We start from the raw sequence: 13087 nt of genomic DNA, 5'->3' as shown, positions 1-13087 counted from the left end.
ATAATCAGGGGGATAATATTCGGGGAGGGAGGAGAATATTTAAGCTAGTACTAATGTAGACACAAGGACAAATGGGTAAAACGAACATTATGTGGAGTTAGACGAAATTAACGAAGATTCTCTAACCATGAGAGGAAGAAGTTCTGAACAACCGCCTTCCAAGGGAGTAGTGCGGGGCAAAAGGACATATCTGGCTTTAAGAACTAAGTTGATAAGTTTATGGAAGGGAGGATAGATAGGTAGTTAATCTGGAAATGTGATCTGGATATCAGCAGATAAGTCTGCTCAAATGGCTGGTGAGGGGATTTGGATGGGATGGATCTGAGTACTGCAGAGAACTTCCCCTTAGGCTGCTGTGAGGATTGCCCCATGCTCAGGGTTAGCTGAATCGCCATAATACTTTGGGGTCGGGAAGAATTTCCTCCAGCAGACGGCAGAGGCCCTGGAGGTTTTCCGCTTCCCTGCAAAGCAGTGGGCCATGTCGCGATGCCTTGTGGAATCTCTGCAGCTTGAGGTCTTCAAACCACAATTTGAAGACTTCAGTAACTCGGACATAGGTTAGGGGTTGTATAGAAGTGAATGGGTAGGGTTTTGTGGCCTGCTTTGTGCAGGAGGTCAGACTAGATGATCATATTGGTCCCTTCTGACCTATGAGTCTATGAGACTGCAGGTTCCAATGCCAGAAGATGTTGGAGACAGCCTCCAGTGGATTTTATATGCATATGGGATACAGTAAGAGGAGGCATGGAGGAAAAAAAGCAATAAACATGAAAAAGGAGATCTTGCTGCTCATGCTATTGTTGGAGTAACAAGAAACAAGGGGATATAACAATACAATGTGAGCTGCAGGCCAGGGTAGGCAAGTGGCTGCAAACAGAGAGTTTCAAAGAGAGGAGTAACGTGGTCTAATTGCGCAACAAGGAAATTAGTCTTAGCAGCTGTATTTTAAATGGAAGTGAATAACATGGATATAAGGGAGGCAGGCCAGAGAGGATTTCACATAGTCAAGGTGCTTAATTTTTAAAGTATGTTATGGAAGAGAAAGCAGCAACATGCGGCAGCAGCCTAGGCGTGTGAGGAGAAGGATACGGGAAAAGTGTCGAGGTGACGCCTGCGGGTGAGGGGTGACAAGAAGGGTCACATGTTCCTCCCCAGATGTCTGGGGGGCATGTTCAGCAGGAACCTCAGTGGCGAAAGGAGCAGGGACCGCCCCCAGCCTGGCCCCAGCCCCACTCCTTCCATACAGCTGTCTCCCCTGTCTGAGGTCTGTTGTACAGCTCCGCCAGAGGACAGGGCTGGGAGCGATATACCACACTCTCCTCCTTTCGCTACTGTGGTTCCCAGTACAGCACGAGGACAGAGTCCGTCATCCTCCCACACCCTCCCCAGGCAACATGGGATGGGGAGGGGCCAGGAAAAGCACGAGTGCCCTGAGCTGGGGATGAGGGGTCACGTGGGGAAGTCACGTGCCCCCTTTTAGCTGGTGCCCCCCTTTGTGTCCCTCTCATGAGTCACCCAACAAGTCTGAGTGACAGGGAGGGTCGTGGTGCTTTCATTACCAGAAGCAGAGAGAGTTTCAGAAAGAAAAGTAAAGAGCGCGTTTTTTGCCAGATTAGAGTTGATCAGACAGCAAGACAACCAGAGAAGCAAAGGGTAAAAGAGTTACTGGCACAGTGATGATAGCTGAATCTGTGGAGGCGGAGGTAGTCATCCAGGGATAATATCTGGGCAAATCAAGAAATGCCTGAATCCTCTCTTTGCGAGAAGAAACTGGTTCAAAACTAGTTCCAAGAGAAATGGTATAAAATAGTACTGCAAGAAAACCCACATAAAATATTCTCTCCATAAAAATCTAAAAATCATACTGTTTCTAAAATTAGGGCAACCACTAAATGAAAGTTAACCTGAACAATAACTTTAGCTAAACTTCAGCTCACATGCATTAATATAATGAGATGAAGAATATGAAAAGGCCATTCATAATAGAATTCATGAAGTTAGGAACGCCATGCTTAGCTAGCTGCCTTATAAGATATAATTAATGATCCTATAAAGTAGGAACTCACTCGGCCATCGACAAAACCGTTCTTTACATTGAGTAGGGCAAGCAAGCTGCTGCTTCTGTAACTACTGCCCTTTGAGAAGCTGAAAAGCCCTCTTCCCCTGTTCCATCAAGGACCACGTTGCCATGACATGCTGAACTTTGAACCACTACCCAAATCAGAATGCTATATAACAGCTGGCAACCCAATACACATCTCTCATGATAGACTGGTTATTGGTGAAATGTTAAAGAAAAAGTCATTACCTCTTTTCTATTGCTTCTAATACCCTACATTCCTCTAGATCATTTATAATCCCCACTAAACCCATCCTCTGTTTATAGTCTTTTAACACAATAGAAAAATATAAACTGTCTGGAGATCAGCCGTGTTTTGTACCACTCCCAGCCATTTGGTACAACAAAGGAAGTTCTCTCTCCATCAAACGGCCTGATCCCTCATGGAGCCCTGATGCTCAGATTCAAGGTTATAGGATTAAGGCCTGAAGCACTGAGTACCAGAGGAAAGAAAGCCAAATATCAAAAGAAACACAAAAATCAATCCTCTGCACCACAGGGGCAGTGTGAAGAACAAGTCAGCTGGGCTGAATCTAAAATTTTCTCTGTGTGGCTCTCAAAAATTAGCACTGTTATAAATGTAATGGGCAGTTTTGCAAAGACAAAGCACCCCTGGAAAACAACAGAGCTCAGTTCAAAATATCATTACAGTCTGGAAAGTTTTATGTCACCATAATTTTAGTTGGAAATGCATAAATTCCACTTCAGAGAGAGAGAGAGGTCACATGACATTATCCTTCTATGAAGTTTGTATATCTACAAGTGACAGAATGTAATATTTAGTACAGTTTGCTTTTTGCTTCACTTCTCTGCATGCTGAAGCGCAGCCAAGGTCACAGGAGGGAGGAAAAAGTGAGTTTAGCTTGGTGCAGCTGTGATCATGGCCAGAAATAGCAGGGTATGGAGGGTTTCCTGCTTTGATTTTGTAATACCAATGGCTTTTGTTCTTAGTACTGCCCCATCAGTTCAGATTTTAAATGGCTTGATAGTTGCAAGGGTAGTTTCCAAATACAGCTAATTCAAAAGTACCTTCCAGAACATTTTTGTTTTAATACGATCTGGCTCAATTTTTCCTACTGAAAACTCTTTGGGACACAAGAAAATATACATTAAAATATTAGTTACTTTAAGAACAAATTTTTAAAAATAAATAGAAGATACACAGTTACATATAAGAACAGTAATCTATATGAAAACTAATCAAGTCAGGCTTCAAAAGAGTGCTACAATTCATGGAGTGATCTACTAGCTTCTAATGTGTCCTCAAAAAGAGACAACTGCAGGTGTTCTGAAAAACGTCCTTCCCTGTTCCCAAGTGTCTGCACAGGAAAGAACGCCCAGAAAGCATGATGAACAAACTTACAAGAGCTGGAGGAAAAACGAGAGATTTAGTCACACTACAAATTCCCAGAAGATTTCCAATTTCAATATATGAAGCCACAAAGCCACGCCAGGAGATTTACCATGCACTAAATTATCACCTCACATTAACAGATCCAGGCCTTTGAAAAATTCACAAGTGGCTGGTTTTTACTGTATAAAAATTACCAGTGACATCCAGTGACCCCTGATCCCACCCTCTTTCTGCAAGTGTTCACTAATTACAAACTTATTTTGCTTTTTGAAGACTACAGCTGTAAACCAAGTTAGTTCCATCTTTTCATTAAGACTGACTAAATTGCCTCCCACCTACATCCTAGGGGCGTGCCCACCCACAGGCTTTCTGTTCAGGCTAGTTTGGACTGCTGAATGTGGCACACGTCATCCTAAGAAGAGATCAGGTACAGTTCAGATAAGAGCAGGATAAAAAACTGCTGTAGTTCGAAGTAAACCTGAGAATGCAGTTAACAAAGGAACCAGTGCAAGTGGAAATGAAGCTTTAGACTCCCCAGACTAACAAACATCGTTGACTGGTAAAAAAGATTCAGAGAAATCTTGAAATAAACTTCTGGTCACCAACTATTCCTGCTATTCTTTAAGCCTCTATGGGTATATCTACACTGCAAAAGAAAACATCAAAGCCCAGGTTTATAGACTCGGGCTTGTGCTATGGCACTAAAAATAGACATTCTTGGTCTGGCTCTGAAACCTGGTGAAAGGGGTTGAGTCTCACAGCCTGAGCAGGAACATCTACACTGCTATTTTTAGTGCCGTAGCATGAGCCTGAGCCTGAGCCTGAGCAAAAATGTGCAGAAAATTCAGTATACAGTCTCCTGTTATGTAACAATGGACTAGGGCAGATATCTGTTGGGGAGATGCTGTGGGTTATATTTATTACTCAGAGATGTGTCTCTGCAGCTAATTCAGCATTTGCACTTCTTGCAGATATGTCAATTACATTTTTATTGACCAAATAAGTTCTCTCTGAGTTTCCCATCTGATTATGCTACCAACATCAGTGTAAAATAATCTGCCAGAGAGAGAGAAAGCCTGGGTGTTAAAATGGACACAAACAACTGGGCAAGCAGTTTCCAGCTACCAAAAGTAAAAAAAGATTCTATAAGCAGTATGCAAGCACAGTTGATTTCTGTCTGTTTTAATGCTGTCAATCTGCCAGTTTTAAAAATATTCAGGAGGAGCAGAAAAAAAATCCTAGCCAGCTGCATCCAGTAAATGTATAAGTCGCCTAAGTGGCACATCGGGTTATTAAATGCACCTCTAGAGACCAGGGAATAACTATAAATGAATTGGAATTTGGTGGTCTTAGTCAAACACTGCACATTTTGGCACGATTTGCAGTTTCTTCTCTAGAGACTCCAGACTGGAATAGTAGGAGGTGATGCATGTCGTGATTGAGGAAAATTGACACATGGCCACAGGTGTGAAATAATAGGGGTGCTGCCGTTTGCTACTGAGATGCACTGGGAAAACTATACTGATGGAGTCCTCGAGGACTGGAAAAGCTGGGGTGCTGCAGGTTAGGACAGAAGTGTATTTGCATAATTGTGAGGTTTGATTTTTTTTCAAAGAGTGTGTGAAATAAATCACATGTCTGGAACAGCAGGAAGGGCTGCAAGCCATTCTTTTGCATTCATATATAATTGTCTTGAATATTTGGACACATCGGTATAGCTAGCACAAGATACATAACATTTCAAACAATCCTACAAAAATAGCGTCAATAATATGTATTTAACAAGGAGCAAAGATAACTGTCACCCTTCTCTCATAAAATAATAAAAAAGTTATACTGTAAACATAAAATCTTCTAAAAGACCCTTGATAGTGTTCCCTCCTGGAACTATCACCATAACAACGAACATTTCAATAGAGGGAAAGTGCTATTAAATTCTGTGTTTGGTATTTCCAGCTAACTAAAAATATAAGAGGGAAAAACACACAAGGGTGAGATAGATCCACACACACAAATGAGAAAAGTGTTTGACGAAATAAGTGGTTGCAAATTATATCTGGAAAATCTCTAGTACTGGAGGGAAAAAATCCTGTAACAGGCACTGTCCATTCAAAGGGTGCCTTTATATAACAAACATATTTGATACTAATAGTCTCAAATGTTCCTATATGAAACATGTTCAGGTGAGGGTTGAGATAGGCTGGCAGAGTTGCGTGAGGTCCCAGAAATGGATTAGCAGAGGGTGCTATAGGGAAGAAAGGAACAAGGTGCATTGACTGAGATGCTGAAGGGACAAAGCAATACAACAGCAAGGAATGCTATAGGTTAGCATTTAAGCACACAGAAGAGTTAAAAGGAGGGGTACTTGCACGGCATCTCACTGAACTATATCTGGCTCTAGTCAAGAGCTATTAGACAGCCCTTGTCTCCATGGCGTACTATATTCACATCCAGATCAAACAAAGGGGAAAGTGGTGGATTGTTTTAAAATTCCACTCTCCCTGAGGCAGTTATCAGGAGTGCCATATGAACAGATCCTCCTGAATGAGCAGGGAGTGGATACTTGAGCATGTACCAGGCATCGGCACCTGAGAGATGGGAAATGTGTTTTAAAAAGCTGTTTTAAGCTAATCAAATTCAGTAGGCTTGCTTTTATTTCTGAATATTTTAAAGCATCTTACAACCTGGGGCAGACTTGAAAAGAAATTCTACAAACCAAACTTGCCTCTAATTTTAGAAGTTATACATCTTTTGCTGAAGATCTGTCCTGGACACACTCATGTGCACACCAAGGTAGTGAAAACTATCCCCAATAAAGCCCTCCAGTCTGCTCCCATGGCTGTGCCTGAGGTCAGGTCTACACTACGAGATTAAATCGATTTTAGATACGCAATTTCAGCTACGAGAATAGCGTAGCTGAAATCGAATATCTAAAATCGATTTACTCACCCGTCTTCACCGCGCGGGATCGATCCGCGCGGCTCGCTGTGTCGAATCCGGAAGTCCGGTCGTCTAGCTGGAGTTCCGGAATCGATCTAAGCACGCTCTGGGATCGAGATATCGCGTCCAGACCAGACGCGATATTTCAATCCCCGAGCAATCGATTTTAACGTGCCGATCCGGCACATAGTCTAGACGTGGCCAGAGAGAACTGGAGATCCTAGAACTGGAGATTCTTCAGCTGCCTTCAGATGGCCAATCTGTGTATCAGGAAAAGAGCATTCCTCCCAAATGAGCCCCTCCTTCTGTTTACACTTGACAGTGAAGTGGCAAATTCAGCATTACAAATTCGCATCAGGAGGATCCAAGTAGGAAGAGATGGGCAACATTTGTTGAAAGGCTTTGATAATTAGTTAAATGTAAAGGGTACTCATGGTAAAGGAAATAAAACACACATATCCATTCAAAAGTTCGGTATATTTGAAGTCTTCCCCAGAGTCAAAGTTTCCCCTTCCACAAACGGGCAGATTGCCATGAATAGTTCAGACAGAAATCAAACTGCTCTATATTTGCTCTTGAAATCTTTTCTTCAAGTAGGTAAAAAATTATACCCTACAGGAGATGACAAGATGCCTATAAAGTACATACCTCATTTCTGACTACAATTACCTTTCGCTAGCTTGGCACAGCTGCATGCTCCTATTTGCTTTTGTTTTTCCATTAAGGGCTCGTCCATTATTTGTACCCATCCTATGAATGCCAATGATGCAGATTCCCTTGCCTACGATTCTCTCCACAGATAATAGAGAATAAATTGCAATTAGATTTTGGTAATTGTAGATAATTAACTCAAAATGAGCTGTTAATTATAAAAATCTATGTTTTTCAGTTCTTGATTGTATTATTTATTTTACTTGTAAATTCCAATGTCTCACTCGAGCAAGTTTAATATTTTAAATACTTTTGGCAATTTTTTTTAAAAATACCAAGAGAATTTTAAACTGAGCTTTGCTTTTTTGAAAATTAAAATTAAGTTTCGGGGAGATTCCCTTGAGAAGCTCATCTAAACTGGAAGATAAACAGGGATGGTTTTCCATCATGATTCTTAATAATATTTTCTACAGCAAAAAGCCTTTGGCATTTCAATACAACTGCCAGATTGCTCAGAAGAGAACAGTTCCCACCTCCCCCATTCCAGCCACACTCACGCAGCACCCTGTTCTGAGATTGAAAAAAAAAATCACTTCTATATTCAAATGCATAAAAGAGACAAATGGACTTGTCTTCGTAGCCTCTTCCAGCCTTACATTAGAATAGATTATTTAGGAGGCATTCATTTGGTAACCTTTGCAAAACTGACGACTGAGTACAGGAAACAAACTTTCAGATGCCTTGCTGCCAAACCTTGGAACCAGCTGGCGTTGTGACTTGAGACTGCAGAAATGCATATTAACTTTGAAAAATTACTGTGGGTTTAATCAAGAGAATGAGAGAGAGAGAGAAAAAGGAAAAAAATTATGAAATCTGGAACTCATTTTGTAAACAATGCAGTTTTTCTTCATTTCCCCCTCCAATATTAAGCAGACTTTTGCAAGTTTTAGCAACCTATTGCAAAAAGACCTGCAGATGTTCTAGCTTACATTTCTCCTCAACCAAGTGCAATGCTAGAATATATTTAACTAGATCTATTTTCTGAATCTCCTTTGCTAGAGTGATCATGGAATCACATGGTTTTGTAAAAAAGGGAAAAAAATAAACGAGGATCACTTTTAGGACTCTCCTCATCTGCGGTGGTAACCTATGTTTAAAATACAATAGATTCCAGTGCCTGTTAATACAAAAGTGATTGGATAATCAGTAACGCATCTAGGAGAAAGAACAAACTACAGAGTCCATGAGGAAGATATCTCACCCCACTGTTGTATTAACTTAGATGGAATACATGAGTCAAAAGAGTTGAAGGTATCGACATGACCCTGTTGCTGTCCAACATTAAACAGTGGTAAACAAGGTTCAGGGTCTGGTGTACACACAGATCTCAGGTTGCTTAGTACCATGACAAACACACTATTAAACATCCTTTATAACTTTTTATTAAAGATTCAGAAAGAAGGAAAAACAGTTAAAGCATTTGAACTGCAAGGTATTAAGCAAGGCTTTCATTTTAACAACATTCTCATTCCATTTAGCAGGAGAGGGTCTTTAGAAGGAAAAAAACCCTGGCCTGATGGTCTCTTAGCGGGTATTAAAGATGGGTGGAATCTCCTTCCTTAGAGATTTTTAAGGTCAGGTCTGACAAAGCACTGGCTGGGATGATTTAGTTGAGGATTGGTCCTGCTTTGAGTAGGGGGTTGGGCTAGATGACCTTCTAAGGTCCCTTCCAACCCTGATATTCTGTGATTCTATGGGAATATCTGTCCTGTTGGGTAAATGAAGTAGTTAGTTGGATACACTGGAGCTATTGTTGCTGCTGCTGCTGCTGTTCAAGTCCAATCCTATTTCCGAGAAGGCATAACAAGACAAACAAAGGGGAAAGAAAAGAACAGCAAAGATAGAAAATATGGCAACTGTCCCTGGTGTTGAATGTCACTTGCAACCTCACTGCTGGAAAAACACAAGCATAGCACATGGTCTTATTAACTACTCCAGGACCTGGCAAACCAGCATTGGGCTGTTTAGGGCATTCTTTTTAGCGGCCTCTTTCTGGTCACAGAGATACAGCAGTGTTACACAATATACAGTCTTGGCCAGACTCTTATTAAACAGAAAACAAAAAGAGAGGGAGAGGAAAAAGTAGTAAAGTGGGGAAGGAAAAGGACACACTGGGTGGGAATATGAGTGATAGTTTCACATCCCAAATGGTGTTCAGCACGCGTTAGGATGGAGAAGATCCAGGATCCTAAGAGATGGTAGGAGTGACAGCCATGATGGTGAAGTTTACTCCTTCCTGTTCTTTCAGTCAGCCAACATTGCAGGAGCCAGTTGTCCCCACAAAGTCTTCTTCTGAGAATGACCCCAAAAGAGTGAGGGTGAAATAGTCCATCCTCACATTACTCTGTCCACCATTTATGCTCAATTTCCAACACACCAATTTTGGTTCATTGATTTCCAGTCTTACACTGTCCTTGTTTACACAATCCTTGAATTATATCAGTGGGCTTTTTTGTTTGGACTAATTCAGCCTCTCTCTTTTTTTTCCACCTTTCCTCATCAATATTTACTATGGTTCATTGCAACTTTTCACTCGCTTCTCACTGTGGAGTTCACACTTAGGGTAAATGTGTACGCCCAATTATTCCCCTACCGTCCCATTCCCAATCAAGAGTGAAGAAAAGAAAATACAGAAGAAAATTAATAGCAGTCACCAGATAGCAAAACAAAACATTCCTAAGCCAAGGTTGGTAAGCAAATTTCTCACTAGAAAGTCCTGCCGGGGTGTGTGTGTGGGGGGAAATTAGAACTGCAGAAGGCACACCTGCAATTTCTGGGCCAGCAGCAGGTGTGCCTTCCTGGGTGCACACATTTACTTGGGTTCTGCTGCTTGCTGTTCATGATTTGCTGGGATGAGAAGAGGGTTCATTGAGTCAGAGACTGCAAGGTTGGGTTGGGATGAGCCAACACACTGCTGAGCCTGTGTCTACCCTTATTATTCGACGTCTAGTCAATGTGTGGAGGTAGGAGGAGAGGACTGACTGCTAGGAAGACACTTCTGACACCTAGAGTTCTTGTCTAGCAGTTTGCTTTAGCACCCTAAACAGTGAGAAAGGTTTTCTTTTGCACTTAGAGGCCTGTGTACTTTTTTATTCTCTCCTTCCTGCTTTGCTGAGAAGAGATCTTACACACAGCCTTTGACCAGCGCCTCAGGGCCAAAAGATATAAAATGCCAAACTGACTAACCTCTGGCAGGACACTGCACTGTCAGTCAGGTCAGAGACCAGAGAGGGGAATTGTATCTGGGAAGGGTTTTAGAAGCAAAAGAGAAGTGAGGAAAGGGCAGGTGATCCAGAAGTGCCATTAAGATGGAGATAGACCACATGTGCCTTTGCAGACTTCCTCCAGTCACTGGGAAATGCCACAGCTATGTACAATTATTAATTATATGAATTCCAGTAGCATTTAGAGGCCTCAGTTGAGATCAAGGTCCCATTGTGCTAGGCACCGTACAAACACCTAGCAAGACAGTCCTTGGTCTGAACAGCTTACAATTTAAGAAGACAAGACAACAAAGGATAGCAATAATGCTATTATAAAGATGAGGATCAGAGGCACAGAGAGACTCAGCGTATATCTACACTGCATTAAACACTCCTGGATGGCCTGTGTCAGCTGGCTTGGGTTGCGGGGCTATAAAACTGCAGTGTAGACATACAGGCTCTGGGACCCCTTGATGGAGGAGGGTTCCAGAGTCTGGGCTCCAGTCTACAATTTTATAGCCCTGAAGCATGAGCCAAGGTCACACACAAAGTCATCAACAGAGCAGAGAACTGAAGCCAGCTCTCCCTAGTCTCTGTCAAATGCTTTAACCACAAGACCATCCTTTCTTTTTGTTATGAATAAATTTGCTAGAGACCAGTCTAGACTATTTCATGAGGTCTTTCCTGGTTAGCAGCATTAACCCAAATCAAACAGAAGTACAAACCAAAAATATGCATGGGGCAGCTAATAACATCTTTTTGAGAAGGAAGAAAATACACCAACACTTAGAAGTACTTGCTAACGGTTAAAAGAAAATGAGAGAGATTACCTTAACCCCATGCCAGTGCCATTCATCATAAGGGTTGGTCCTCCTGGCCCGCCTGGTGCTTCATCAGTGACCATTTCTGAATCAAAAACTTGGCCCTTAAATCTGGAAATGTGGAGATAGTTAGCTTTACATCCTGGGGAAGCTATTGTACCTGCAGCCACCTCCACCCCCAACACACACAAAACTCTGATCAGAGCACATTATACAGAGAAGCTTTCACAAAACCTCTCCATTTTCTCTCACGCTCCTTAGTTTTGGGGAAAACAGCTTCCACCTGCTGCCTTTGTTTCTGAGGGCTGCAGTTGACAAAAATTCTTTAATTCTACTGATTTCAAAGCACTTGCTCTCTTGAGAAATATGAGAAAAACTTCATGCATCGCCACACTAAGGAATGCCCTAGCACCTGGCAAGAGCTCAAGGGTGGCATGAAGGCTGCATAAAATACAGGAGATTGCAGCTGTTCTCCATCTTTAATATGGTGATGCAGTCCGAGGCAACTGCAGGTCTCAACACATGATGTTCCTTCTTTATCTGAGAATACTCTCCTTTGTTCAAATCAAGATAGGAAATAGCATACAGGTAAGTTTCCCCTTCTATTATTATAAAGATCCAATTTCTGGCTGTCATGGATAGTAAGAGAAAGGACCTTAAACCTGTCACTGAGCCAGGACTGAAGATGGCCCATTCTCACCTCAAGCCAGTGTAATTTTGGGCTGCCCTGAAGTGTAATTAAACATACCCAGAGGAATCTGTAGCAGGGCAGTCACCCTGCTCTGGTTTGGAAGGGGTTAGAAAAACAGCCCTGAGAAAGGGCTGTCCCAGGGAGCCAATCACAAGAGGGCTTGAGACAGCCAATCAGGGCCCGACTGGGCCAGTATAAGAAGGGATCCTTGGGAAATGGAAGTTAGTCTTGCTCCAAACTAGAGACAGGGGTACCTTGGACAGAGCATACTGGGAAAGGGCAGGCTGAGCTGGGGAGCTCTGGCCTGGCAACCTCCCAGGCTAAGGCCTTGTGGCAAAGGCCTGAGAAGGTACTAGGGCTGCAGGAAGGCAGTCAGGGCAAGAAAAAGCAGCAGTTCCAACTCCCTTGCCAGTGATGAGTGGCCATTACATACTGAAGTTGCCCCTGAGAGAAGAAGTTACATGATGACTGGCAGTAGCGACTGAGGCAAGGTGGGTATAGGGGGTTGAGGTTCCCCTGGGAGAAGAAACCCAGAGTGTGGGGACACTGTCGTGGGGCAGCACCCCAAGATAACAGGCACCGGGGTCATGGAGGGACACAGGGCCAGAGGGCGAGACACTGGCCCATTGGGGGTGCTCTGGAGCTGGATGAGCTAATTCCTGGTGGACCAGCAGGAGGCACTGTGCCGGTGAGTGCTCTGCCTTGCTACAGAGTCATTTCCTGCACCAATGAAATGCAGTCACCTCTGGTGTGAAAAGTGACAGCCATTATACAAGCAGGGCACATGGGATTGAAGAATACTGAGCCTATTTGAAACCATAGGAGGGAATTTAGGAAGACAGAAAGCAATTATGCTAGAATTTAGCCATGAAAAAAGGGCTAACTCCTGCCCTTGCAAAAACCTACATGGGCATTTTAAGAGCCACTACTAGTGCAACAGGTCAGGACCTTTTTTCCTTCTCATTTAAATTATGACACCTCTAGCACCTCAGAATGGGCCTAATCCAGCACCCCACAATTCTACCCATTGAGAGACAGGCACAGGCAAATAAATTAGCATTAGCTGGTTTTGTCTGTCTGTCTTTCATTATCCTCGTGATGGTAAAAGATGAGTGAATAGGTTAAGTTCCTTCCTTGGTGAGTCTTCCTGACAATTTAGCAAGGTATATTTCAGTGGTCCCCAACGCGGTGCCCGCGGGTGCCATGGTGCCAGCGGGAGCATCTTAATGCGCCCATGTCCTGGCCCCC

General features: G+C 42.8%; 1 protein-coding gene across 1 annotated transcript in view; it reads right to left on the bottom strand.

Moving 5' to 3' along the window:
- Nucleotides 1-13087, bottom strand: part of KIAA1328 (KIAA1328 ortholog) — a 256258-nt gene that overhangs the window by 60228 nt on the left and 182943 nt on the right. The window contains exon 8 of the mRNA XM_032779841.2: nt 11158-11259. Within this exon, the coding sequence (XP_032635732.1) occupies nt 11158-11259 (102 nt within the window). The remainder of the gene's footprint in view (nt 1-11157; nt 11260-13087) is intronic.

Source organism: Chelonoidis abingdonii, chromosome 6 (assembly GCF_003597395.2).
Source record: "Chelonoidis abingdonii isolate Lonesome George chromosome 6, CheloAbing_2.0, whole genome shotgun sequence".
NCBI classification, from domain to species: Eukaryota; Metazoa; Chordata; order Testudines; family Testudinidae; genus Chelonoidis; species Chelonoidis abingdonii.
The sequence above is the reverse complement of the archived record's forward strand: the minus strand, read 5'-3'. Positions and strand labels throughout refer to the sequence as shown.